The following is a 25,938-nucleotide window of genomic DNA, read 5'->3' as shown; positions in this document are numbered from 1 at the left end:
CCATTAATGGAAATTAGGGGGTGAGATGGCGCTTTCTTAATGGCCTCCGCAATAACAGTGCGCTCTACGAGTACGGTGTATGGATTAGGTGTATCCAGGAAGCACATCCGTCGACCAATCAATAACATCACATGTGCGCGCAGCCAACATCCTCAGCCTCCTGAGTCGTGGTGGTTAAAGTGGCCCCCATTTCTGAGCGCCCGGGGCTGTGTTTCTAGCCCTGATTTCTCCAAGATATATTAATGCGAGATGAGACCCAAGTTCCTTTCGCCGAGCAGCAACAGCAGCAGAATGCACATAATGAAATATGTCTGTCGCTGGGCCATCTCTCAAGATCGTTCTAGATCGCGATCCCATCGGCAAACCATACAAACCCGGCGACACGATTAGCGGTCAAGTCTGTCGCACCCTAACGACTATCGCTCCAGAAGCAAACCTCACTGTCACTCTCCAAGGGCGATCTACTTCGAAGGTTTCGGACACGAGGGTCTCGCTCGATTGTCTGGGCCCGCCTGTCTCTTATGTCTTGCTCGCTGGCGCTCCAGTACACATTCCCCGGTCTGGCGAGGGTGGATCGTGGCCATTCGCCATTACGATTCCCCCTTTAGTTTCAGACATCCGAAGCCCGTCGCAAAAGAAGCGCTATCCTGCACCGGGTGGTACGGCTGAAACGCCCTTCCCTCCGCCAGGGACCTTCCGTTTCAACGGTGAATCTGTCTGGTCAGGCGAAGGCAGCGAAGCCTCCATAGACTATTATGTGGAGGCACGGCTGGACCTTATCCATCAGTGCAATGGTCGGAATGTACGGGACACCCTTACTGCTAAGGCGACAATCGATCTCCGGAACGTCAATCTAGGCCCACCTATCACGGATTTCAGCATGAGGACATCGATGGCGCAGCGTATTATCAGTACGTACCGACTCATTCCAGGTGTCGGCGAGCTCAGTTTTAGCCAGAATCTGAGGCAATCCCTCAATTCTTCCAAAGTTCCAAGATTCACGTTCAAGGTTATCCTTTCTCTTCCCAGTACCCTGCAAGTTGGCAATGGCAATACTATCCCAATCTCCGTCACCATCGTTCCAAACTCTCAAGGCACAAGCGAGATTGTCCATGGTGTCCCACAGGAAATCTTCCTCAAGGCATTCCGGCTGAAGGTCAAAGCAAGCACAACCGTGCGCGCCGAAAGATACAGTGACACGAGGACAACACCGGGGAGGAATGTCATCCCATTCGGCGCCGTTAGCTCACTTGGCCCTCAAGGCCGTGTTATTTCAATTGTACCTGGAATCGAGACTGAATCCACACCTCTCAACATCGGCGAGATGCTGATGGTAAATACGGCCCAAAGCAACCTGCACCCGGATTTTCTTACGTACAATATATCCCGCACGAATTCGCTACGCTGGGAGTTGGATGGGAGTGTAGCAGGGGAGGATTTTTCCCTGGGCTCCTCAACGTCAGTGAAGATATTGCCGGCGCCAGGAGAAATTGCAGAGCCTGCTGGGCTTGAAGGACTTGGGGTGCTTGCAGAGCTTGAGGAAATCCGCCAAATCGTGGAGTCTGGGGGTGAAGAGCCGCCAGGGTATAGTAAGGTGAAAGATCCCCCGCCTGCTTATAATTTATAGAATGATCTCAGCCCGCATAGTCATACAACGACTCAGCGGGTCATGAGGAGCAAGCCTGAAGAGTGAAGACGATGACGGAAGGGATGGGCGGGGGATGGGCGTGATAGTCACGATTATCTCCACTCTGGGGAAGAGGATGACATAGCAAGTTATGCACATACGTGAATCCTAATAATACCTATTCGACAATTTTCCATCCTCTGTTCTCCAGGTCTCAGTCTCTGATGAAAATTCGATCAGCCGAGTGAGAATGGAGCAGGTGCAGCGTATAACAGGGCTTATTATAGCGAATAATAAATTTGGTGGAGGCGATAGTGCATATAATACGAGCTGTATAGTCTAGGCCTCTGCTATAATTAGAACTGCCACATTTTGCGATCGTCCTCATTTATAGACGGGAGGCGAACATTTCTGATCTTCACGTTGGGAACCTTGGGAATGCTTTTGCCTGCGAGTTGGGTTTCTTCTCGTCCCTTCGTTTTTCCATTTATCTTTTATTTGTTGTAATATTATATTTCTATTTTTTCCTAGTCGTATACCGGTGTCGTGTCGACTCCGCTGCGGCGTCATCCTCTTCTAAATCGGGAAAATCCTCGTTTCCCGCAGGCGCCCAAAAGTCCTCGTCCTCGTTTTCTCGTTTTTTTTCTCGTCTCTCGCTCGATCGCTTTTTCTTCGCTTCCTTGGTTTTCCGCCGCTACTCGACCCGACAGAGGTTCTCTTGGTTTCATATATGGTCGCTGGGTCTCGTCTGCTCCCATCCCAGCCACTCTGCGCTCTCTTCTAAGCGCTCACATGCGGGGCGCACTGCCATCGTCGACTCTCGTCTTCTCACTGCTGCGCCAATCCTGCCTTCTGTCACATCTCTGCGTCAGCACCAACTCGCGAATCTCATTCTTGTGCTCTCAAACATCTTAATCGTCATATTACTATCCCTGCTGCTCGCTGCGGCGCATCTCTCACCGTTGTTTGTCTGCGCCGCCCTCCGCCATGCTCGCAACCCAAATGCCCCCTCCAGCCTCGCATCTTCCTCCGTCTCTCACATCGAACTCGCCTGGGGCAGAAGCACCTGCCTCGCATTCAACCATGTCTCCCGCGCTTCCTCCACCACAACATTCCACAGTATCACATTCCAGCATGGCTTGCGGCCTCACATCAAATGCGACAAGTCGAACCCCCACGCTCTCAAGGCCAAAACTCACTCTCCAAACCTCCTCGCTTCCTGTCACATTTGGCCGTTCGACAACGGGCTTATCGCTTTCCCTGGCCACAGGTGCCACAGCATCTCCCACTGTTCACAACACCTTTAAGAACGCGTACGATGTTGCATATCCGCCTTCGGCACCCGTCTCCCCGTCTAGATCCACTAGCAATCGCTTCTCCAACCCGTCGTCACCGTATACTTCCAGCAACCCCTACCAGCTACCACTCGGCGTAAAGAGTATCCTTCGCAACTCACGCTTGGAGCGACGACCGAGCCAAGCGGCTCCCAACGGGCCTAATGGTTGTTCATCGTCACGCCGAGTATTCTTCCCGACCAAGAAGCAAGTCAACTATCGTTATCCGCTAGAGGAGGAAATCAAGACCGTTAAGTACACGGCGCGCCATTCAGATATAGTCTCCGATTCGGAAGCTGAGTCCTGGGAAACAAGCTCCGACGATGACTCGGATTATTCTAGTTCCAGCCTAGTTTCGTCGGATGCTACACCTTCGGACGACGAAACCAATCCTTCCGAGCCAGCCACAGACAAGAAGAAGAAGAAGCGAAAGTATCGCAGCAATGAACGACAAGTTCGCGCAGTCGCCCTCAGGGATGGCTTGGAGGACCCATATACCTCGGGAAACTCGACAACACCTCAAACACCTCTACAAGGTCGCCTCAAGCGCCGTCGCGAATGGAGATGGACTCTGGGCCCGCTAGACGAGGCCGGCATTACCCCAGTTTCTTCACAATCGTCGACATCAAATATTCAACTATCCACTCCATCGGAATCAGAGCAAGACCCCGAGTACCATCCCGCAAGGGAACCTGACACCCTTTCCCTCAACGTGGCGACGGTTCGACCCACACCCCAACCATCACAATTGACGACCCCAATCTCCCTCGCTCCGAGTGACGCATCAGAAAACAACACCGCCCTTTCACCAGAGGCCGCGGACCCCGGTCCACCCCATTAACTACTAGCTGGCGGGGCACTTTTTATTATTGTTATTTCATGCATCTGCTCGCATTTCCGCTTACGATTTATGCATCATAGACGCATTGGCATTATTAGCATTGCCATATGATGGCACGGGACTCGATTACTCGAGCCACTCAACCGAAACTTATGGATGAGCTGGCGTACTATTTATTTATAGATCGTCGTCTTACGTCGACCTTACTTACCTGCATACTTCTTTCTATTCTTATATATACTTTCTAATTACTTTCGACCCATACACACATTTATTCGGGCACCCCCCAATTATTCCACACCACTATCTCAATTTTCTCCTGTGCTACCAACTGCAAGCCAAACCGTTGTCTGGTACAACGTAAGCGCCTGCAGATCTCTTCATAGTTCATACTGTACCATGCATGAATACGAATCCAACCTAAAATTTCCCCATCACTACCGTACATACTCCATCCTCCGTACTCCAATCTCTTATCCACGCAAATCAAGCACAAAAGATATGCACGTAAGTCCGAGATTGTACGTAGCTAAGCCCGAAGGACTGTAGGGGTAGTCGCGACCACGTATCCGTGCCGAAATCTTAAATACGAGGTCCTTCCCACGCGAAACCAAAACCTTAAGCCTAATAAAACACGAATACGATCATTTACGATGCTGTCGGTGCCGATGGAAGAACCTTCCGCAGATCCATTTGCTTCGCTGTCAAGGTTGGTTCATCGATGTGTCTGCTTCGAGTGGAAGCCGAGGGGACATTATCGAGGGAAGCCGCGTTTCCGGTTTGTAGTGATACGAGGCTGCTGTGATTAGACGAATTGGAATTGGAAGTCGGTGAGGTATACTACGTCCTGCGTGACGTCTTCTCTTGATGAATCCCTAATAGGCCCTGTGGGGCTAAAATGTTTAAGTGGCTGTTATTATTCATGTGAAGTCTCATTATTCATTCAAGTGGCTTTACCAATTACGCAAAAATGCTACCCTAAAGAACCATCTGATCATACACAGTAGACAGTTGCTAACAAACCATGAAAATCATCATCTCAAAGTAATTGCACAACAAGTGAAAGAAGGTACTTAGGTGCGATGGGCTTAGGTCCCTGTCTCAGTCTCAATATCAGGTTCTCTGCCAGCCAGATCCCCACTGAACCTCTGCCTGACCTTCTTCAACGCAAACTTGGCCTCGTCCTTCGCAAACGACGCGTTACGGGCTGGCTTCCACTGCATTATCCCGCGTTGATGACGCTGCTCGCTGCGCTTAGCAGCCTTTTTGGAGGACTTTGTGGAATTTGATGCTGTCTCGATCGTGGACGTCTGGCTGGGCCCGGTGCTCTTGCTGTCGCCGGTGCTAGGGCGGGATGTCGCGTTGGTGTTCGGGATGCCTCCAATGGTGCCATCTGTGCCGTCTGTGCCGTTTGGGCCTTGATGCGCCTCGTATTCAGGCTTCTGTCCCTGTCCCTGTCCGTGTCTATGTTCGTGTTCTCGCTCGTTGGAGGAGTCACTGATCTCGGAAGCTTCGTCATCGTCAGGGAGGTGCATGACCGCCCCTTGTTGGCCCGGCCCTTTCCTGGTCTGGTTCTGTTCATCGGCTTTGATCTGAACAAGAGGATCTTGACCGAATGCACCACTCCAGTCTTGACCCTCTTTGTCTATCCAACGGCGGCGTTCCTTGGGGTCAGCGACCTTGAGGATGTCGCGGCCCTGAAGGAGGGATTGCTCGTGCATTTGCTCTGTGCGCTCGGGAACTTCAGCCTCGATGCTTCGGGAACGGACACCCTCGGCGATACAAGCTTCCCATGTTTCGAAAGTCTCGCGGCTGTGGTTGTCGACGACGAAGTGTTCGTGGGATTCGTCAATTCCTGGCGTGAAAGTGCAGCGGAACCGAAGGCGGCCGATTACCTGGACGTCTTCAAGGCCCGGGCTGCGCTTGTTTTCCAGGTTATCCTCGGTGATGTAGTTCTGCGTGAGGCGTTTTCCGTTCTTCGTTTGCCAGATTGGGATGTCTATGGGTAGATCCCCGTTGTCGATGAGGTGCTGGAGCCAGAGGATAGCGTATCCGGTGGTGCCATGCTTGCCTTGGGAGACGAATTCGAAAACTACCGGGGATCGGTAGCGATGCTTAACAGGAAGACGGACATCAAGTTTGGACAGGTCGAAGGACGAGCTATCCCCGTTAACGGTGCATACGTGTCGTGGAATCTTCCCGCTGCTACCTCCTGTTCGCAAGCGGATCTTGGTTCGTTGGTTGAGGCCTTGCGCTGTGATATTGTTGGACGTGAACTTGAACGTCCCAACGTCCCATCCGAGCATATGTGGAGGAAGCCTGGTCTCGACATGTCTGAACAGAAGCGAAATGCGGATCCGGCCGAAGCCAATTCCTCCATCTAGAGGATACCACCTAGTGACCTGGGAGCTAGTCTGGAAGAGATCGGAAAGCTTAAGAGGAACAAGACCTAGAATCGGGTCGTGCTCTCTGTATCTCTGGTCCCTGACAATCACTGTGACAACAGCTGAACGCCAATCACGCACGAATCTTTCTGTTCCGGCGTTGAAGATGGGCTTTGAGCTCAAGGCTTTTGCACGTGTACGATAGATCTGTAATAAAGCGTTAGGTGAGGAATATGTAATAAATAATCGGCATGACTTACAAGTTCGTCATTTAGAATGATCTTGCAATAGCTGGTTGGTAAGTCTCCACCTTGCTCCTCAGTGTTCTCCCCAAAAGCCCTAGCTGGTTCATACTCCCTCCCTCGACGATCCCCATTAGTGCCTTTGATGTTGGCAAGCTGGAGATTGACAATCTGATGCACGACAATACTGCAAATCCCGCTTGGCCAGAGAGGATCAGGCGGCGTGTGTGTGACGGCTTCCTCCTCTTCCGTACTGATGATACCCTTATCGTCCTCGAATTTGGGGTTATCCTTGAGGTTCTTCGGCAAATCCTTAATCTTACCATCGGTCCTCAGCTCATTTCTCAGTTTCGGCTTACCAAAGAAGCCGGCTTCCCAGTGCAGCTCTCCGGGCATCTCACTTCCTTCATTCATGCCCTGAAGCTTTGAAACGTGCTGGTACATACGGCACGGATGCTGGATCATCTCACGAATGGGCAACTCGACTTTGCCGACGACATCATCTGCTGTGTGGCGATCCGAGTCCCAGAGCTCAACACTGAGGTTCTCGTTCGCTTTGATGAGCTCGGAGTTCACAAGCAACGCTGCTGTCTCTTCCCATACTGGATTCAGATCATCGCAAATCACCCTTGTGCAATACATCGGCTTTCCATATTTCGAGAACGAAAGGTTGATATAGGGGTCACTTCCACCACCAAAACTACCGCGCTGGTCTTGTTTGCTTAATCCCGTAGCACGATGGATACGAACCCACATGATTCCAAGCGCCTGTGTATCTTTGACAATGTCGTCACCCTTTATCATCATGCTAAGATCCATCGTCATTGACTTGGGAGCTGCAAAGATACCGCAAGCAGTACCAATGGCATAGTTGACAAAGTTGGAAATCAAAGGGAGATTCAAGATATTGACTCCTGTTTTAAACATCGGCATACAGCCGGCTCGGATATGGGGAATCCCAGCAAGACTAAACGTCAAGTCCTTGACGAAGGGGGCTTCAGGAACCAGTTGAAGTCTACCACGGACCGTTCCTACCATCTCAATAAGTTCCACGAAGACTGGAAATGGTACACCAAAGAGACCGCGGACACCGAGATAGAAAACAAGCTGCATGTGCATGTTCCGAGCTTTGGCAGAAGCACTCTGGCCACTGGGCTTTGCATGGTAGGCGAAAGAAGCCTCAAAATTGTAGAAACTCCCGCCTTCCTCCATAGCCGCTGCTTCTTCAGCATCCTTGTTTTCGACATTGTTCTGATGGGCATTTTCTTTCAACTGTTGTACATGATCATCCGGCAGTGAGCGGAGACTTAGCAGTCGAAGTGGATTATTCCCTTGGTCAATCTCCGCAATGCGAACATTTTCAATAACACCGGGCGAAGATGCTTGCATGATATCTTCAATTGTATCAGCAACCGGTGCCAGCATGTCGGGATTGACCAATTTCCAGATAATCCCCAGGAACGTGTTCATCCATTCAACAGATTCCGGCAATAGATTCGCCGTTGCCTGCATGACGCGCTCGTTAGCATTTACGACTATCGTCATCCAGCAGCAATCTTACCATTTGTCCTCTTAATTGCTCGCTACTCCATTCCATTTCCCTACCACTTCGAATCACTTCTTGTACCCATAACCACACACCACTAGAAATACAGGCAGCTAGAGGAATCAGACCCCAATATGAGGCGCCAAAGGTCCGGCCTAGGACGATAATACCACATACGATACCAATACACAGGGAAGTTGCGCGCTTTTCCAGATTCTCAAACATTGGCTTAAAAGAGATTGTAGGAGTCGGGTGGAAAAGAACATTCGTTCTCTCTCCATGGATCGGGACGTCTGAAGTAGTTCCCTCGGCGATGGGGTCCGGAGGTGCTGTAATATCTTGATTTTCCTTGTATTCGGCAAGTGATTGGTTCGCATCTGTCTTCACTGACTGTATCAAAGCATCAGCAGTCATTCAATCTGCTAAGGGGTTGACAAAGCAACTAACTGTCTCTTTTCCAAGGTTGGCATTCGGCACCACCAACTTCATTTAGTTAGCAAGGATAGTCGCATTGTAGAGGACAAAAACATTACCGTTGGTTCCTTGACGGGCTCCATAGCAGTCTCATCCAAATCCTCAACTTCAATATCCCTACCAGTCGTGGGATCTGTGACCTCACGCGTCCTGCCCTTCCCTACTTTGCGAGGTCGATGAGGGATGGCACCCTCCGCCTGAGGCTTTTCTTGCCGGCTCTTCGCAGCCATGTCTCGCTCGTGGGCTTCACGTTCCTTCTGATCTTCTTGAAGGCGTTCCATGAACCGCCCAATTGTCGGCACCGGGTTGGCTCCGCTCCAATGCTCCCCAACCCGGTGCTGGTTGGGGGACTGGCTCGACCCCTTTGGGTGAGGAGGCATGGTGAACGGGCTGTGACCTGGTTCCTGAAGGTGTAAAAGTATGAGGTAGGTACTAATGAATGATAAGCTCAATCGGCGTCCTAACTTCCAGAGCTAGGTGGTGTGTCCGCGGAATCGAAGGTCAGCCGAAGCTTTGATGCGGTAGAAGGCAGAGAGAAGATTGATGAAAAAGGAACATGCTGAAGATTCAGAGGTCATCAGCCCTACAGCAAGTAGAAACTACGTCACTAAGGTGAATTGGCCTGGACGCTGCGCGTTCGATGGACAGTGGATGGACCGCTGAGACAAGCAGCCCGGGCGAGTTGGTGGAGCGCAGCAATGGGATGATGTCACCACCATAGCGATCTCCTGCTCCAGGCCTCATCTGGGCCTCTCGCAGGCTTTCTTCCCCGAATTGGACCAGAAAAGTGCTTCAGTGGTTTTGTTGATCTTGTATCTATTATTGTCGGTGCCTAATCGATTAGTTTTCTTGTGGGTTGATGCTTCGTCTTGTTGAATCACCGCATGGTCGCATATCCACCCAGTACCACCGAACCAGAGTATGCCCGCACCCTGTCGTCAGCCGAGAACATTGCTTTTAAAGTTGGTTCAGGGAGTGCTTTGTTTAGAAAAAGCAATATATTTGATTTATTGATTATCGGATTATTATGCTGTCCTATGTGGTCCAGCCATTCAATTGAGGGTTTCGTCATCAGATGTCATACTACAGGACCCATCAGAACATACTTGCTATCAATTGTTCTCATTCAGGAATCGATTGGCCAATTCTGCTGTATTATAAGCTCTAGTTAACGATAACATAATTTTGACTCTAGTAGTACAGGAGCTCCCTCTCTATACGGTGTATTTCGGCATCCACGATAGCAGGAGCGCGGGACTATCTTTTCTTCTAGCCTCGTAGATACACCGTATTGCCCTCCAGCGCTTATTTACTCTTCGTTCCTCCCTTTGTCTTCCCCGGACTCCTGAGTTTCAACCAGCGGTGTCAAAGCCCTTAACTCTTGTACATGCGCCCAGGTAAGTAGCATCAAATCAATGCCTACCAGGGACCAGAATAATAGGCCGATGGGGAAGAGAAAATTGCAGCAATATTTGACGAGGGTGTCACCCCATGTATAGTCGTCAGGAACTTGCATCCAGTAGATAGCCGAGAATGTGCGATACCAGGATGTCAGAATCCAACGTCCTTCGACTGGTTCTAGGACAAGAAGGATGACGTGAAAAATGAGCAAATTCCGAGCATCTTTAACTGAGCGAAGAGTTCCTCTTCTTCTGAGCCAGTCAGTCGTAGGTCTTTTCTCTCCTTGCCTGTGTTCGGAGAGTCGAGCGTCTTGCAATTGCGCCCACCAGGCTGCATATACGAAGAAGAGTATCCAATGCCAACCGGGACCTAGAAGCCAGGGAAGGAAATATTGGGGCAAGGTGTATTCCCCACGGGTGGTCGTCATCTCGGCTGAGGCATTAGAGTGTGATACCTTGGGGAAAAACGAAAGAGCAAAAGAAAAGAAAAGAAAAAGAAAATCAAGCTGTCAAGAGAGAGAAGCAGAAAAGGAGTGGCCAGCATTTTATTTGAACTGGGCGCACTAGACGCGCTAGCTAGGGGAAAAGCGATCGGATCTGCGGCGGTTATGGACCGTTGGCCAATGCCACGCAGCACCAACCTTTCAATTCAAAGAATCTCCAGGGTCCACGGTGAAGACAGGCCGGGACCCTCAAATGCGAGAATAGATGCGTCTGCTTAATACTGGGGAGATCAAAGGACACACTTGATATTCATAGCATTTCGGAGGAAGTAGAGAGTAGCCTCCCGCAACCGCTAGAGACCAGGAATTCAGCATGCGATAAAGTGCCTGGATATTGAGCAATTGTTGCAGAGAAGCCACTATCATAAATAGTGTGACAATACCTTCTGTTCTTATGTTACGCTTGAGTGCTGTGAGATGAATATAGATTGAGTAGATATAGACGCTAACCCGATTTGGCCAGCCACCATCAGACTGATGATCCGCGAAATTCACACCTTCCGCCATTAACTCCAACATCAAATTCCACTCGGGACAGTATCAACAACATACAGACCCCGGAACCGGATCCTCTGGGACATAGCGCTAAATCTAAATTAACTCATATTGCCTGACTTTCATCATTCCTCCTCTGACCGCGCACCACCCTTGAATGCGCGTCGAGTTGAACACCGCACAACGTCATTGAATTCTCCAATCCATCAACAGGTTTCCAATGTCCTCAACCGATGAATCCCCTGCTCAACGAGCAGCTCGATTACGGCGCGAGCGCCGCGAGGCAAAGATAAAGGAAGGAGGAGCGTCTCGTCTAGACAAAATCACAAGCTTGAGCGGACGGACACCCTCAAAAGGTACGACTCGGAGTTTGATTCCCTTTGGTCTCCCTTGGAAACTCTGCTACTACATTTTATCCACAGGACATATGAGCTAATTAACGTTCTGCATAGATCGTGAAGATGCGTCACCGTCTCCTTCCCCACAGCCTGTCGCTGCTGCCCCCTCCCCAAGTCCCGAACCACGACCAACGCCGCAACAAGCACAACAAACATCTAGTCAAGCACCACCCCAGCCGAGTGTCGGAGACGCAACTCCAGATGCGCGTCGCGAACAGCAAGAGGCTCTCCGTGCCCTCCTCCGCCAGCCAGAGCCCTCTCAACAGGAAGGCGGCGAAGAAGACCCGACCTTGAAACTCCTAAACTCTCTCATGGGCGGAATTCCAGGCGCCGCTCAAGGTGCCAATCCTGGTGGGGGCGCAGGCGGAGATGCTCCGGGTGGTATTCCTCCCGGACTTGCATCTTCACTTGGTCTTCCGCCGTGGATGGCGGACGTGCTTGGCTCTGCGACGCAGCCGCCCTCTGAGGAGCAAAAGAAGGCTGTCCTGACCTGGAAGGTTCTGCACATTCTGTTCTCGGTGGTGCTTGGGATCTACATCGTTTTCCTGGCCAGTTCATCCGTTGCAATGTACGGTAAACAACCGCCGCCTCCGGCCACGGCAAGGAACCCGTTCCTTTTCTTTACGACGGGGGAGCTTGTGTTGAGCGGGGCGAGGATCATTATGAAGAACGGTGGGCCACCTGGGCCATTTCTGTACATCCAGCTGCTGCGAGACTTTATTCGCGATGGCAGTATTGTTCTCTTTTTGTTTGGGATGGGCTCTTGGTGGAATCAGGGATGGTAAAAGCCTTCATCGCCGACTGGGATTCTTGCATGTCAGATATAATAAAATCAGAGATTTATGATCCAATTTCGATCATTCTATGGAGAAGTCGTTCATCTAATTAATTGAAAAAAGTATTTAGCTGAACGAATTTATTTTGCATTGTGATATCCATGATATCCATACCCACTTCTCAAATTCTTTTAATCTGGGCTTTTCTTTCGAACGGACCTGCGTATATTTGAATAGATACCAAAAATATACATCTTAATGGTGGGGATACTCTCAGCCCACGAACACCCCACAATCAACATTCTACATTAAATTCATGTTCCTCCTGCTGCTACATTATAATTTGTGACCGAGTCCGTGGCTGAAATATTAACCTTTTCCCACAGTCACACTCAGTCGGCCACACTGACACTCACACATGCAGTGTGCACGGATCCCTCCCTCCCCACAGCTCCCAGAAGTGGGACGAATCCACAAACTTAGTTAGTACAGAGTGTCATAAACGAGCCGCTTCTGTTTGCCTAATATACGGAGTATGCGGAACGTACAGTATTGTGGGGTGTCTACTTATGCGTACGTATCTACCTTTTATCTTGTATGCATTGCATCGCTAGTTGCAGTCGGTTACTCAGTACACCTAAGCGTAGCCAAACCCCCTATCGCTGTTTACGGTGTACGGTGTACACTGATGGGGGAACGGTGGGGCAGCATTGCATTTCACTTTGTGGCCCTGTGGGTAGGTTTATGCGTTTTTGTAGGATGGAGCGGTTCCTGGATGGTGTGCTGCAGCCTGCGCTGTGGCTACTCGCTATTTAGTAGTACTGAGACAGGAGGGGTTGTGGAGAAGAGACGGGATATCCGAGAGTTGAGAGTTGAGACTGAGAGGCTCCGCCAGATAATCAGTGGCCATGGTTGCTGATCTCCTCTGTGCTAACGCCAACGGTGTATGGTACGTGCGAATTCGAAGGTAGGGGACACTGGGATGGGATAAGAGGTAGCTGGGTGGATGCCAGGGTGGTATAACTGCTAACTGGAACTAACAAGTTAGTATATATTTACCCAATACTACAGTCGGACCTGCTGCAGATCGCGCGCAATGTTGGACTCCAAAGCTTGTATTGACCATTTAGTGAATGGTGCTTGACCCAGGGATGTCTGGCGAAATTTGTCTGACACCTATTTGGAATTCCTTGGGCACGAAGGCAAAGACTAAAGAAGCGAAGCAAGAGCCAGACCGTTAAGGCTTAGAAATTGTACTCCGTACCAGCAATGTCAATCTCCCCGCGACCGAACCGAACGACGGGAGGATCCATCTAGAAACAACTCCGCGCCGTCTTTTACCGCACGATTCTGGCCGTGATTGGCTAGAAATACCGTAGAAGAGCCCTCGCTCGGTGAGTCGAAATTGACACTCGCAGTGAGGCTTCAGACAGTTAAGGTCCTGTTTTCAGTACCATCAGAGAGCTTCAGCACAGGCGAACCCCGGATGCGGATTGGTTGTTTGGCGGTCCGGACCAGCAACCGCCTTTTGAGACGGGAACCAAGGTTGCTTTGAGCCACCACTCGTGGGTTCTGTCAGAATGTCATCATATTAGGGTTGCTTTGTGGTCACCGGGAGGTACTTTGACCGCGATTCTCGAACTTCTGGCGAGGTGCGGGCGAGGAACTGACGACCTTTCCGCAAACAGAACCGTGCGATCCGCGAGTCAACCCTTGCTTCATGGGCGGCTGGGCCCCCTGCTCGAATGAGTGTATTGCTGTCTGATCGGACTGATGCAAGTGCTCCATGGCCCCGATGCTGGGAGTTTCCTGTTCCAGGAAGGAGTTTGAGCTTCTCCCCCGCACGCTTGACGACTAGCATTTAGTACACTGCTGCTAGGCGCTTGGCTGGCGTTCTTGTGATCCCTCCGTCCGGGGATTCAGGCACGGTCTGATTCGCTGTTCTGGCTCAACCGCCATGGCATACTTCATAGTTACCCGTAGGCCCTGTCGCCGCAAAACCGGATGAAACGCGCCTTCAAACGGTTGCAATAACCGACACAGCAGTACCCTCGGGCAGCGCGATTGTTGTAATTAGCGTACCGTGATTTGGCAGGATTGCTGTCGGCTTGGGAATGTACGCGGATCCGCCCCGGAGCAACGGAAACGAAAAGCAACGACGGCCAAGCCCCGCATGGCCGAGTCTGTTTTGTGGAGGGGCCAAATGTCTACTTGCGCAACTTGGGCCTCTCCGGAATCGCTCCTGCAGGGGGGTCGATCCTGAGAGGGAACAATGATATAGAGATAATACTGGACGGCTGTTATTCTGATTTCAGATCCCGTGGGTTCCAGCGCAGATGCAGGACGCTTGCACCTGCTGGTTACACAGGAACCTACAGTAGCAGTCGAGAGCTTGGGGAAAGCTGCCACTGGATTGAAGAACCGAGAACCAGCTTGCTGGACGGTCGCCCGGAAAAGGATCGACCTCGTCCCCGGGTGCCGCATCGTCAACTCCCGTCGGAGTCTGTTCCTACCCTAGGTTGGGTATAATTCGCCTTATAAGAGCGACATCCCCTCCGCCGGACACCCGGGCAGCGGGACCTCAACAATTATTCCTTCCCTCTAGTTCTAGCCCACGCCAGATTAAATAGCTGCGCGCTCCCAGTCCCAGTCCCTGAGAGATTCCCATCTGTCTCTCTCTCTTCCGTCCTACCCCTCCTCTAGCTCGTTCTCTCTTCCTCTCATCCCTTCGCCTCCCACGTCGTCCTCGCCTTCGACGTAGATTCCTGCAGAGCTACCCCTCCACCTCTCTAGCTACCCCACCACACCTTGGAACGGTAAGCTTAAATCCCACCAACTCACGTGCCGATCTTGCTCCTCAGCACCGAAATAACACCGAACTTTTTCTTTTGTTCGCGCAGAGACATTATTTTCTGACTTTCCCGGTTGTGCACTGTGCAGAAATACTCAGATTCGCGATTCCTTCCCGTTCATAATGAGTGACGGTCCTATTGCACCACCCAAACCCGCCGTGGTAAGCAGTCGCCTTGAGTTCCAGCTCTCTAGCCAATTGTTTTCGACTAATTGTGATCTCTCAGGTTGCGGAGGCCCACGAGGTCGACACCTTCCACGTCCCCAAGGCATTCTATGACAAGCACCCAGTTAAGACCGGCCCTCATCTTAAAGACCTGAATGAATACAAGAAGCTCTACGAAGAATCCATCCGCAACCCCGACCAATTCTGGGCTCACCATGCCCGACAACTTCTCTCCTTCGACAGAGACTTCCAAACTACCCGCCTAGGTTCATTGGAGAACGGCGACGTCGCTTGGTTCCCTGAGGGTCAGATCAATGCTTCTTACAACTGTGTTGATCGCCACGCCATTAAGAACCCCAACAAAGTCGCCATTATCTACGAAGCCGACGAGCCCAATGAGGGCCGCACAATCACATACGGAGAGCTCCTCCGCGAAGTGTCGCGAGTTGCCTGGGTTCTGAAGCAACGCGGTGTCAAGAAGGGTGACACTGTTGGCATCTACATGCCTATGATCCCGGAAGCTCTCGTCGCCTTCCTTGCATGCTCACGTATCGGTGCCGTTCACTCCGTCGTTTTTGCTGGTTTCTCCTCAGACTCCCTGCGCGACCGTGTTCTGGACGCTGGCTCTAAGGTTGTTATTACAACAGACGAAGGAAAGCGTGGTGGCAAGATCATTGGAACCAAGCGTATTGTGGACGAGGGTCTCAAGCAATGCCCCGATGTGTCGACTGTCCTTGTGTACAAGCGCACCGGCGCCGAGGTTCCCTGGACTGAAGGCCGTGATATTTGGTGGCACGATGAGGTCGAAAAGTACCCGTCCTACATCGCCCCCGAGCCTGTCAACTCTGAAGACCCCCTCTTCCTCCTATATACTTCTGGTTCTACTGGTAAGCCCAAGGGTGTCATGCACACCACTGCTGGCTACCTGCTGGGCGCTGCTATGACAGGTAAATACGTCTTCGATATCCACGATGATGACCGCTACTTCTGCGGTGGTGATGTTGGCTGGATTACTGGTCACACCTACGTGGTATACGCACCCCTACTGCTGGGTGTCGCGACAGTCGTCTTTGAGAGTACCCCGGCCTACCCCAACTTCTCGCGCTACTGGGACGTGATCGAGAAGCACAAGGTCACCCAATTCTACGTCGCCCCCACGGCCTTGCGTTTGTTGAAGAGGGCTGGGGACGAGCACATTCACCACAAGATGGAACACTTGCGTATTTTGGGATCCGTCGGTGAGCCGATTGCTGCCGAGGTCTGGAAGTGGTACTTCGAGAAAGTCGGAAAGGAGGATGCTCACATTTGCGATGTAAGTTGCTTTTCTTTTCGACAAGTTACAACGCCTATCTAACCTCGAATGAATAGACCTATTGGCAAACCGAGACCGGCTCCCACGTCATTACTCCCTTGGGTGGTATTACCCCCACGAAGCCCGGTAGCGCGTCTTTGCCGTTCTTCGGTATTGAGCCTGCTATCATCGACCCAGTATCCGGCGAGGAGATCTCGGGCAACGACGTCGAGGGTGTGCTTGCCTTCAAGCAGCCCTGGCCCAGTATGGCCCGCACTGTGTGGGGTGCCCACAAGCGCTACATGGACACATACCTGAACGTATACAAGGGCTACTACGTATGATCCCCTTTTTTGTTCCTACTGTTGCTCAAGGAGGTTGACATAGTTTCAATAGTTCACTGGAGATGGAGCTGGCCGTGACCACGAGGGATACTACTGGATTCGCGGTCGTGTTGATGACGTTGTTAATGTGTCCGGTCACCGTTTGTCAACTGCAGAAATTGAGGCTGCACTCCTTGAACACAGTAAGCCAATGATCCATATTAACATAAGAAAATGAACCGTGCGCTAATCATCTTGATAGACATGGTTGCTGAAGCTGCCGTGGTTGGTATCACCGACGAGCTGACGGGTCAAGCCGTCAACGCTTTCGTTTCTCTTAAGGAAGGTAATGAGACGAGCGACCAAGTCCGGAAAGATCTTGTCCTTCAAGTCCGGAAATCGATCGGACCGTTCGCCGCTCCCAAGGCTGTCTTCGTTGTTGATGACCTGCCCAAGACCCGTAGCGGTAAGATCATGCGTCGTATTCTGCGAAAGATCCTGAGTGGCGAGGAGGACAGCCTGGGTGACATTTCAACGGTAAGACCTTTGCACTCTCGTTGATATCAAAACGAGGCTAATCCTTTACTTCAGCTGTCCGACCCCTCCGTGGTTGCGAAGATCATCTCCACAGTGCACGCTTCCCGTGGGAAATAAGCTATAAATCCCCGGGCAAGAAATGTGTTGAAAAGCCATATATACGATTAAAAGGTGTCATGATGAAGACTATCCGAGTTGATTCGACAAGTGATTCATAAATGATTCGGCCCGTGGCACGCCATTAAGATGAGGATAAAGCGTGATATATTTACTTGTTAGTCGTGTGATTCCCATGTTTCGTTGGACTTTCGGAGCGGCTGTTTTGTAAATGACTAGCTATAACTTATGATATTTATAGTGCATCTTTAGTCATTTATTCTTATATATTTTATATATTTATTAAGTTTTTGATCTCTTTCTAAGGGTTATAAGTTGTATGCTCAAGCTTCTTGGAAGTCATTCTTGGTTCCGGGTGGCTAGGAGACATTTTACAACCGTGGTCATCGCTGTTTGAACATAGTAAAAGTATTCATTTTAGTGACACAGCCTGGAGTCTGCCTTGTAAAAATCAATTCCTACTTTTCGGGATTCTGGTGCTTGATTGGGTCTGTTCAATCTTTCCGTTCGGGACGGCCTGGACTGCATTGGGCAACAGTTCGGGAGGTCGGGTTGAAAGAGCCAATGCCATTGTCCGGATATGTATGTCGGGAGAGGACAATCCGCTCAGGTGGTGTGGGCACCTCTTTGAGTCAAATTTTTGTTATTATGGTTTTAACCACTGGACGGCGGAGAGTCGTCCTGTAGTTTATATGGAGGCTGCAAAGGCAGTAATTCATTTCTCAGGCTCTCATGGCATCTATTGGCGGCCGCCATTCAGGCAGCAGTGTCACGTGGACGACATTCAACTTACGGCCAGCACTGACCCGACAATACGAACCATTACAGTACAGTTGCTTCCGAGTCGTGGGACCTGGAATACAACGGCGTATTGTATGGTCATTTGGAAGGCGGTTAAACCCAATTAGTAGTCCCTCTCTCCCTGCTGGCTCTTTTCCTTAACACCAGTGCGCGTCAGTTTCCTCACCTCACCTCGACCCTTCGCCTTCTTCCTTCTTGTCACCCCCCCATCCTTTCGTCCTTTTGGACTCGTCAAGATCCTTGCTCTGACGACGCCTCTCCGTCGGCAGCTGGTGTGATACTTGTTTTTTTAATTTACTTTTTCTTTACTTCTTTTCAGGTGATCGGCTCTCGTTGAGAGGGAAAAAAACAAAACACCTTCACTCAACTTATTCGCACCCTTTGCGCGTCCCTTATCATAGCGCATTACAGTCAAACGTCTCGACTATCGCGATACGTTTACCTTTTAGCTGGAGTTCCGACTGTTTCGCCCGGTTCGCAAGCTTTCGCGACTGCTCGCAACACCCGGATCCTCGAGTGAATAGATGAATCTATAATATCTCAAAATACACAGTCATCATGTCTTTTGGCGGATTCGGAGGATTTGGTCAGAATAACCAGCAGAGTTCCAGCTTTGGAACAGGGTCTGGCTTTGGCTCGGGTACTGGTGGAGGTAGGTCCCTTTCGTCCATCCGCTTGCCGTTATGATCTCGCCGAGGAGCCTTTTCTTGGACCTTCGGTTTCTTTTCTCCTTTTTTTCTCGTGGTCTCTTTCTATTATGTTCCCCTTCATGATCGGTCTATGGCTGGTGCTTGTGGCGTCGACGTCGATCGACCGACCCGTGGCGGCCCTGTACGGCTTCCAACAGTTAATCAATCCGCGCGGAGGCCTTCGGCGATGAGCAACTCAGCAGAAATGCCATAAGAGAAAGGATCGCAGCTTCATGACAGTCTCTGACAGTCTCTATCCGAAAATCTAGGCTTTGGATCAACCTCAACATCGTCCCCTTTTGGCGGTGGTAACACATCAGGCGGTGGTGGTGGCCTGTTTGGAAATACCTCCAGCAGTTTTGGTTCCGGTGGAGGTATGTGCTTGATGAATCAGGCTCAACCGTTATTCGATGAGCTTTGCGATCCTTTCTCTTTTATGGCCACCTTGGACGGATTCTATGTCTCCTTCCTGCGACATCCGTCGGTTTTTTGGTCTGCGTCGGATTTTTTTTATACCGATCGTCTCGGACTCCCCTGGCCTTTCGATTGAAAACCGCGGAAGGGGATCGTGCCGACTAGTGGAATCCGTACCTAGGATGGCTTTTGTTTCAATTGCTTTCTTTCTTTCTTTTTTTTTTTTTTTTTTTTTTTTGTGTTTTTTTTTTTTTACATTTTTCTTGCATATTTCTGTTGTCGAGCCTGTCCATTACGTGGTGCTAACGTATACCGTCTCTCCTAGGATTTGGAACGAACGCTCAGAACCAAGCGGGCTCAGCGTTTGGGAAACCTGCAGGAGGCTTCGGAACTGGAACGTCTGGCGGAGGCCTTTTCGGAAGTTCCAACACATCTACCACGGGCGGTGGCTTTGGCGGCTTCGGCTCTAGTACTGGTGGCACGTCTGGATTTGGTAGCACGAACACCGGCGGTGGAATGTTCGGAAGTAAGCCTGCAGGAGGGTTTGGTAGCACAACTGGGACTGGGACTGGTACCGGGTTCGGCGCTGGAACTGGATCTGGTTTTGGAGGCAGTGCTGGATCAGGATTTGGAAGCGCAACAGGCACTGCATTTCAGCAGGCTGTCCCGCCTTCCGATGGCACTGGCAGCACGCCTTTCAGCGCCTTCACTGAGAAGGATGCAGCCTCTTCTGTTATGAACCACTACCAAAGCATATCTTTTATGCAACCCTACAGCAAATACTCCTTCGAAGAACTTCGACTGGGTGATTACAACGCGGGCCGGAGATTCGGAAACGGGAGTGGGCAGGCGGGTGCATTTGGCTCTTCAGCTTTTGGAGGATCTGGATTTGGATCCCAGCCACAATCCACTGGTTTCGGTAGCACTTCGTCTCCTTTCGGTGGTGCCGCTGCCAGTAGCGCCCCTTCAGCATTTGGCTCAACTCAGACAACGGGCGGTTTTGGGTCTACTGCTACCTCCAACCCCTTGTTTGGAGCTTCCAAACCGGCAACCTCCCTATTTGGCGGGGGTACTGCCGCCTCTTCAGGCCCTGCTCAACCTAGTCTATTCGGAACCAGCTCAAACACTACAAACACTGGTTTTGGTTCTGGTACTGGCACCGGTGGTGCTTTTGGATCTGGTGGATCGCTATTTGGCAACAATAATCAACAACAACCACAACAACAACAAAACAAACCCCTATTTGGCGGAGGCACTGGAGCCACAGGCTCGACAGGTTTTGGTGGCTTTGGCGCATCGAATACCAGCACCTCCACGCCGTTTGGTGGCACTGCAGCTACGTCCTCACCATTCGGCGGTGGCCAACAACAGCAGACTGGTACGAGCGCTTTTGGCGGCTTCGGACAGAACCAGAACCAGAATCAAACCCAGAATAAGGGACTGTTTGGCGGCTTCGGTGGAGGCACCCAGCAACCGTCTACCGCGGGTGGTGGTGGTGGTCTCTTTGGAGGGGGTGGGACTGCGAACACAGGCTCCTCTCTCTTCGGACAGAACAACCAACAGAATCAACAGCCAGCTGCTGGTGGCTCGCTCTTCGGAGGAAATAACCAGCAAACTGGGACCGGCTCCCTTTTCGGTGGTAACCAACAACAAGGCCAGAAGAGCTTGTTTGGAGGTGGATCAACCACTGGCACTGGCACAGGCAACACCTTCGGTGGTTTCGGAAACACTCAAACCCAGCAGACCGGGACTGGCCTTTTCGGCGGTGCTCAGAACCAGCAGCAGCAAAAGCCTAGTCTGTTCGGTGGCTCTACCGGCACAGGCGGGTCGTCGTTGTTTGGTGGGGGCACTGGAACCCAAAACGCGGGCTCGTCGCTTTTTGGTGGTGGCCAGAACCAGCAGCAACAGACTGGAGGTCTGGGAACATCGAGCCTCTTTGGCGGTTCTCAGCAACAGCAACCCCAACAAATGCAGCAGTCACAGCCTGCACCTGGTAGCTTCCAGGCTTCCCTTCTCGACGGCAACCCTTATGGGAACCAGTCAATCTTCTCGGGTCTGCCCGCTCCAAACACTGCCAGTCCCGGGCCCTTGGCAACTCCGCTCTCTTCTGCGAACAAGCAGAAGCAACGCACACCCCTGCCAGTCTACAAAATCACGCCTAGTGCTGCCAACCGTCTCATCACCCCACCTAAGCCCCGAGGCTACGGATTCTCTTATTCCACTTATGGGTCTCCCTCTAGCTCTACCAGCACTCCTAATGGCCTTGGTGGAAGTCTCCTTGGAGGAGGTATGCGGGGCAGCTTCAGCGGCAGCCTGGGCCGTAGCACATTTAGCAAGAGCTTCTCTACAAGCAACTTGCGCAAGTCGTTCGATCCAGAAACCGACAGCGTCTTGTCCCCTGGGGCCCTTTCCTCTGGTAACTCGCGCCTATCGAGTGGTAACCTGAAGCGCCTGACCATCGACCGAAGTCTGAGAAACGATCTTTTCACTCGCTCTCCTAGCACACCTACCGCAATCACCAATGGAGATGATGCCGGGCCAAGCAAGATCAGAAAGAAGGTCAGCTTCGAGTCTACTCCTGATGGCACGACTGGTGGTGAAGTTGTCCCCGTGGCATCCCAGTCCCCCGAACCTACCCCAGAAGAACTAGGCTTCTTGCGCTCAGTTCGCAAGAATGGAACCACCAACGGTGTCAACGGTGTGAAGCCGGCGACCGAAATCTCTACTCAACCTGAGATGGAATCTGTTTCGAACAGAAGAACCCTTATCACCGTCCCAGAAGACACTGAGAGTGCTTCGCCTGCTTCGTCATTCGAGGGTGGCTCGCGACTGCCCTTCACTCCTAGTGGTGACCCGCAGCCAGGCGAGTACTGGATGAAGCCAACAAAGGCTGAACTCAGCAAGTTGAGCCGTGAAGAGCTGAAGCGTTTCACTGGTTTGACAGTTGGCCGTCAGCGTTGCGGTTCGGTCACTTTCGATGACCCCGTCGACCTGACCCAGATTGACCTGGATAATATCTTTTCTGGTCTGATCGATATTGGCGTGCGTAAAATTACTGTGTACCCTGACGAGTCCATGAAGCCTGCTAGAGGCAAGGGTCTGAACGTTCCCTCTACCCTGCGCATTGAAAACTCTTGGCCGCGTGGTCGAGACAAGAAGAGCCCTTCATCACTCACGAGCGGCCCACTCTTCGACAAACACCTTGACCGTTTAATGAAGGTCCACAACACCGAATTCGTTAGATATGAGACCGAAACTGGGACCTGGGTGTTCCGGGTGGCTCACTACACAACATATGGCCTTGACTATGATGACGAGGAAGAAGAAGGTGAGAGCCACAACCAAAGCACTCTGAGTGCTGCTCCTGACACCCCGACTACTTTGAAGGCTCAATTCCCTGCCGACCGCGATCTGACCGTTGGCTCGGAGCAGATGTCCACTTACTCCATTGACGATTCCTTTGCGAGTTCGGTGGGGGGAGTCGACGACGACACATTCGATTTTAAAAAGCGTAAATTGGTTCCCGGGGCGTTTGGTAATCAGGCGATGGAGACGGTGGAGGAGCAGGAGCTAGGGTCCGAAAATGAAACCGAGTCTTTTTTAGAGGACGGCTCCACGGGTTCAACTGAGCAGGATGGCGACGACGTCACCGAAAGCCAGCAATCTGTTGGCGAGTCAGAAATTGAATTAGATGAAGGCGAGGAAATGGATATGGCGGGCACCTTTCCTAGCCTTGATCGTACCGTGGAGCATGACAACGATGAGGATATGGGTGATGAAACCACACAGCCCTCATTGAAACCCTGGAACACACCCCCCAAAGCTCGGCTTGACCTTACCGGCGACTGGGCTGAACAATTGCAACGAACTATTAGCCCAAGGAAGCAGAACCGCGATGCGCTCCGTGAAATCCAAGCGAATGCTTTCAACGAGAGAGTGCTCAATGATGGAACGCCGACAAAGGGAGCAGAAAATACTCAGCAAAAGGGTTTCAACACTAGTATTGACCTGATGAATTCTTTGTTCCAAAAACCCCGCAAGCAAGCGCAATCTCCGGCAAAACCGCAGCCGCAAAAGAAAGGTTTTGAGGTATGACACTTTTTCCTCTCTTCTCACCGTCTTAGTTATAAAATTTTGTTTGACTTTCGGACCAAAGCTAATTGTGATCTAGTGGCCATACCACAAGCAGCCAAAAACCTTTGCTGGAGAATCCAACGAAATGAGCAAAGATGACTTGGACTTCCACCACTCCTTCAAACCTCGGTGGGGACCCGTCAACTCTTTGATATGCGCAAAAAGTGACATGGGTGATTACGGATACGGGGACCCTCATTGGAGGCAAAAGCTCTCCATAGTCAGCGAAGGACGGGATATTGTTGTCCTCGCTCCTGGGCGAACTTCAGAGCCTCATGAAATGCTTGAGATTCAACGAAAACAGTCTTCTATCACACGTGTCGATGGACAGCCCTTTGCTCGACTTGCGGAAGCCAACTTCGAACAGTTCACAAAGACATCACGATCTGTTCATTCTGACCAGGAACATCTGATCTGGGAGTTGGCGAACATTCTGTTCAACGATCAGATCGAGGATGACCTGTCCGCCGGCGTTCCCCCACAGCTCCGGCACAAGTACCTACACCGCATCAAGAAAGACCGGTTGAGTCGGCTTTGGGAAGGTATTGTTCGTGAAAGAAACGCACATGCCGTGAACAAGGCTAGTTCCGCCGAGGAGCGCGCTGTTTACCTGTTGTGTGCGCACCGTGTCGAGGAAGCCTGCAGCGTTTTGATGTCAGGCCAGAATTTCCATCTTGCCACACTTGTCTCCCAGATTGGACGGGATCCGACTACGCGGCGTGATATGGCCAAGCAGATCGAGTCTTGGCGCGAACAAAATGTCTTTTCTGAGATGAACGAATCGATCCGAGCCTTGTACGAGCTTCTGGCTGGCAATGCCCTCCGTAGCGATGGGAAGTCTGGAGGTGCGCTTGAGGACCGTGCATCAACATTCACTTTCTCCGAACGATTCGAACTGGATTGGTTCCAGGCTTTTGGCCTTCGTCTCTGGTATGGTATCAGTGATGATGAGCCCTTGGAGATCGCAGTCTCGGAATACGCGCAAGTTCTCAGGAGTGGACAGGAGCCTGCGTTCCCTTCGCCTTCCCATTTGGACAATGACCGGGGCTTGTGGCATACATCTCCTGACACCGTTGGCCATGAATCCCCTCTTTGGGTTTTGCTCAAAACATACACAGCGACTCTTGGAGTGTCTAAGGCTACCGGTGTGCCTTCAGTTGAGCTGCCTGCTGCATTGTTGCCGGAGTCGGTAACGGGAGACAAACTATCAAACCGGTTATCATTCCAACTTTGCCAGGTGCTTGCTGCAGCGCTTGGACGGTATGAGCGTTTGTCCGTTGACGTTCTACAAATGGACCAACTTGCGTGGCAGTATGGTTGGGAGCTAAGTGCAACCGGCAATCTTACCCAGACTTTGTTTGTCTTGCTTCATCTCTCGTATGCTTCCGACCGCGAGAGGGCTGTAAAGGAGGTGCTTGCACGGTTTGCTGCTCAATTACCAGAACCTCTTACTCCAGAAGGCTCCCCGGGTTCAATCTGGCTGCAACTTACCAATGACCTCCAAATTCCCGAAAATTGGATTTGGATGTCCAAGGCTCTTTATGCTCGGGACATCGGCGACGCAGCGCGTGAGGTTGATTGTCTTGTGCGCGGAAAGAACTGGAACGATGCCCATGCCACATTCTGCCGCGTCGTCGGCCCGACAGCTGTCATCGAGCACGATTACAAAACTCTCGAGACGTTGTTGTCTGGGTTTGGAGAAGCGCCAGAAAGCAAGGTGCGCGGCTGGGCTAGCGGTGGCGGGGTTTACGAGGATTTTCTCCAGTTGGCAACGGCACGGGGGCGTGACCCTCAGCGCCTGAACCGCTTGGTGGATGCGCTGGTGACTATGGGTGAGGTTATCAATAAATCAGGTATGGAAGGGTTAGAAGAGCGCGTGGCGTTCAAAGAAATGAGCCGTATTGTTGCTGGCTGGACCACGCTGGAGGACGCAAAGGTGAGCTTTCCCTGCTTTTATCCAAGACGAGTAGATATATTAACCCTTACCCAGGCAATGGAAATGTCCCGTGTTCTTCGACTTCCTCTGACAGGTGATGCTCGTCTTCTGCAGACTGCGGAGATGAGCAGGCGGTACTACAGCGTTATTATGGCGGGGGGTTACTGAAATCTGACTCGAACAATTTAAAGAACCTAGATCCGATCCGTTCCATTCGTGTCTGTTGTGTCTATTTTGATTGCATTATCCAACCCTGTACTCTAGCTTAGCTCATGTTTTGTTTTGCTATTTGCCTTTGTCTTGTATTTCTTTCTTAATGAAGCCATGCTGGATGCTGGAGAATGTTTCGTGAGTCTTTACATGTCCCGTGCGTGACATACCTTGTCTAGATACTTGCTTTGCTTTGCGTAGGTAGATGATATCAGAGATGATTTACCCTAGTCCTGACCCATTCGTAGTTGATATTATGTGTAGATGAGAATGATGGACTCAGCCGGTGCCGGCATAGGGCTGCCGGTGCCGGAGTCAACACAAACACAACGCACCGGAAACTGTTTCTGATGTCTTCCCTTGACATTTGATTGGGATATCCGAACCATCTGCTGTCATGGGAAGTTAACCGGGAGAATCGCACCTCTTCCGCGCCTGCCCAGAGAAGCC

At 51.3% G+C, this 25,938-nt stretch overlaps 8 protein-coding genes across 8 annotated transcripts; 6 read left to right on the top strand and 2 right to left on the bottom strand.

Annotated features, from left to right (window-relative positions):
- Positions 1-307: 307 nt before the first annotated feature.
- Positions 308-1,627, top strand: ASPSYDRAFT_149081 (uncharacterized protein; the record flags this gene model as incomplete). The annotated part of the gene is made up of 1 exon (XM_040841863.1): positions 308-1,627. One exon carries the CDS (start codon positions 308-310, stop codon positions 1,625-1,627), a length of 1,320 nt encoding a protein of 439 aa, XP_040703291.1.
- Positions 1,628-2,614: 987 nt separating this feature from the next.
- ASPSYDRAFT_88403 (uncharacterized protein) lies at positions 2,615-3,802 on the top strand (the record flags this gene model as incomplete). Its single annotated transcript, XM_040852000.1, has 1 exon — positions 2,615-3,802. One exon carries the CDS (start codon positions 2,615-2,617, stop codon positions 3,800-3,802), a length of 1,188 nt encoding a protein of 395 aa, XP_040703290.1.
- A 908-nt stretch (positions 3,803-4,710) lies between these two features.
- ASPSYDRAFT_43834 (C2 domain protein) lies at positions 4,711-9,285 on the bottom strand. The gene is made up of 5 exons (XM_040846745.1): positions 8,508-9,285; positions 8,422-8,457; positions 7,990-8,364; positions 6,447-7,934; positions 4,711-6,393 (listed from the first exon to the last, which is right to left on the bottom strand). The coding sequence occupies exons 1-5, from the start codon at positions 8,826-8,828 to the stop codon at positions 4,891-4,893; spliced, it is 3,723 nt and encodes a 1,240-aa protein (XP_040703289.1). The 5' UTR covers positions 8,829-9,285; the 3' UTR covers positions 4,711-4,890.
- Positions 9,286-9,570: 285 nt separating this feature from the next.
- Positions 9,571-10,368, bottom strand: ASPSYDRAFT_43833 (uncharacterized protein). Its single transcript, XM_040846744.1, has one exon. It carries the CDS (start codon positions 10,274-10,276, stop codon positions 9,758-9,760), a length of 519 nt encoding a protein of 172 aa, XP_040703288.1. The 5' UTR covers positions 10,277-10,368; the 3' UTR covers positions 9,571-9,757.
- Positions 10,369-10,869: 501 nt separating this feature from the next.
- Positions 10,870-12,307, top strand: ASPSYDRAFT_43832 (uncharacterized protein). The gene is made up of 2 exons (XM_040846742.1): positions 10,870-11,202; positions 11,299-12,307. Exons 1-2 carry the CDS (start codon positions 11,067-11,069, stop codon positions 12,027-12,029), a joined length of 867 nt encoding a protein of 288 aa, XP_040703287.1. The 5' UTR covers positions 10,870-11,066; the 3' UTR covers positions 12,030-12,307.
- A 2,687-nt stretch (positions 12,308-14,994) lies between these two features.
- Positions 14,995-17,304, top strand: ASPSYDRAFT_150538 (acetate--CoA ligase; the record flags this gene model as incomplete). The annotated part of the gene is made up of 6 exons (XM_040842012.1): positions 14,995-15,033; positions 15,098-16,348; positions 16,405-16,665; positions 16,724-16,853; positions 16,913-17,187; positions 17,242-17,304. 6 exons carry the CDS (start codon positions 14,995-14,997, stop codon positions 17,302-17,304), a joined length of 2,019 nt encoding a protein of 672 aa, XP_040703286.1.
- A 1,134-nt stretch (positions 17,305-18,438) lies between these two features.
- Positions 18,439-20,910, top strand: ASPSYDRAFT_867403 (uncharacterized protein). The gene is made up of 4 exons (XM_040851721.1): positions 18,439-18,757; positions 19,534-19,590; positions 19,618-20,460; positions 20,640-20,910. The coding sequence occupies exons 1-4, from the start codon at positions 18,664-18,666 to the stop codon at positions 20,642-20,644; spliced, it is 999 nt and encodes a 332-aa protein (XP_040703285.1). The 5' UTR covers positions 18,439-18,663; the 3' UTR covers positions 20,645-20,910.
- Positions 20,911-25,573, top strand: ASPSYDRAFT_867193 (uncharacterized protein). Its single transcript, XM_040851717.1, has 3 exons — positions 20,911-23,297; positions 23,380-24,211; positions 24,311-25,573. The coding sequence occupies exons 1-3, from the start codon at positions 21,177-21,179 to the stop codon at positions 25,444-25,446; spliced, it is 4,089 nt and encodes a 1,362-aa protein (XP_040703284.1). The 5' UTR covers positions 20,911-21,176; the 3' UTR covers positions 25,447-25,573.
- Positions 25,574-25,938: the final 365 nt, after the last annotated feature.

The sequence above is a fragment of the Aspergillus sydowii genome (genome assembly GCF_001890705.1).
Source record: "Aspergillus sydowii CBS 593.65 unplaced genomic scaffold ASPSYscaffold_4, whole genome shotgun sequence".
Taxonomy (NCBI): Eukaryota; Fungi; Ascomycota; class Eurotiomycetes; order Eurotiales; family Aspergillaceae; genus Aspergillus; species Aspergillus sydowii.
This window is presented reverse-complemented; position numbering and strand designations above follow the sequence as displayed.

Coding starts and splice junctions, on each gene's coding strand:
- ASPSYDRAFT_43834 (XM_040846745.1), bottom strand. CDS start 8,828: ATGCCTCCTCACCCAAAGGGGTCGAGCCAGTCCCCCAACCAGCACCGG. Junction 8,458..8,507: donor AGCCCGTCAAGGAACCAACG/GTAATGTTTTTG, acceptor AACTAAATGAAG/TTGGTGGTGCCGAATGCCAA. Junction 8,365..8,421: donor CCAACCTTGGAAAAGAGACA/GTTAGTTGCTTT, acceptor GCTTTGATACAG/TCAGTGAAGACAGATGCGAA.
- ASPSYDRAFT_43833 (XM_040846744.1), bottom strand. CDS start 10,276: ATGACGACCACCCGTGGGGAATACACCTTGCCCCAATATTTCCTTCCC.
- ASPSYDRAFT_43832 (XM_040846742.1), top strand. CDS start 11,067: ATGTCCTCAACCGATGAATCCCCTGCTCAACGAGCAGCTCGATTACGG. Junction 11,203..11,298: donor CGGACGGACACCCTCAAAAG/GTACGACTCGGA, acceptor CGTTCTGCATAG/ATCGTGAAGATGCGTCACCG.
- ASPSYDRAFT_867403 (XM_040851721.1), top strand. CDS start 18,664: ATGTCTTTTGGCGGATTCGGAGGATTTGGTCAGAATAACCAGCAGAGT. Junction 18,758..19,533: donor TGGCTCGGGTACTGGTGGAG/GTAGGTCCCTTT, acceptor CGTCTCTCCTAG/GATTTGGAACGAACGCTCAG. Junction 19,591..19,617: donor GTTTGGGAAACCTGCAGGAG/GCTTCGGAACTG, acceptor CGTCTGGCGGAG/GCCTTTTCGGAAGTTCCAAC.
- ASPSYDRAFT_867193 (XM_040851717.1), top strand. CDS start 21,177: ATGCAGCAGTCACAGCCTGCACCTGGTAGCTTCCAGGCTTCCCTTCTC. Junction 23,298..23,379: donor CGCAAAAGAAAGGTTTTGAG/GTATGACACTTT, acceptor ATTGTGATCTAG/TGGCCATACCACAAGCAGCC. Junction 24,212..24,310: donor GCTTGAGGACCGTGCATCAA/CATTCACTTTCT, acceptor TGGAGATCGCAG/TCTCGGAATACGCGCAAGTT.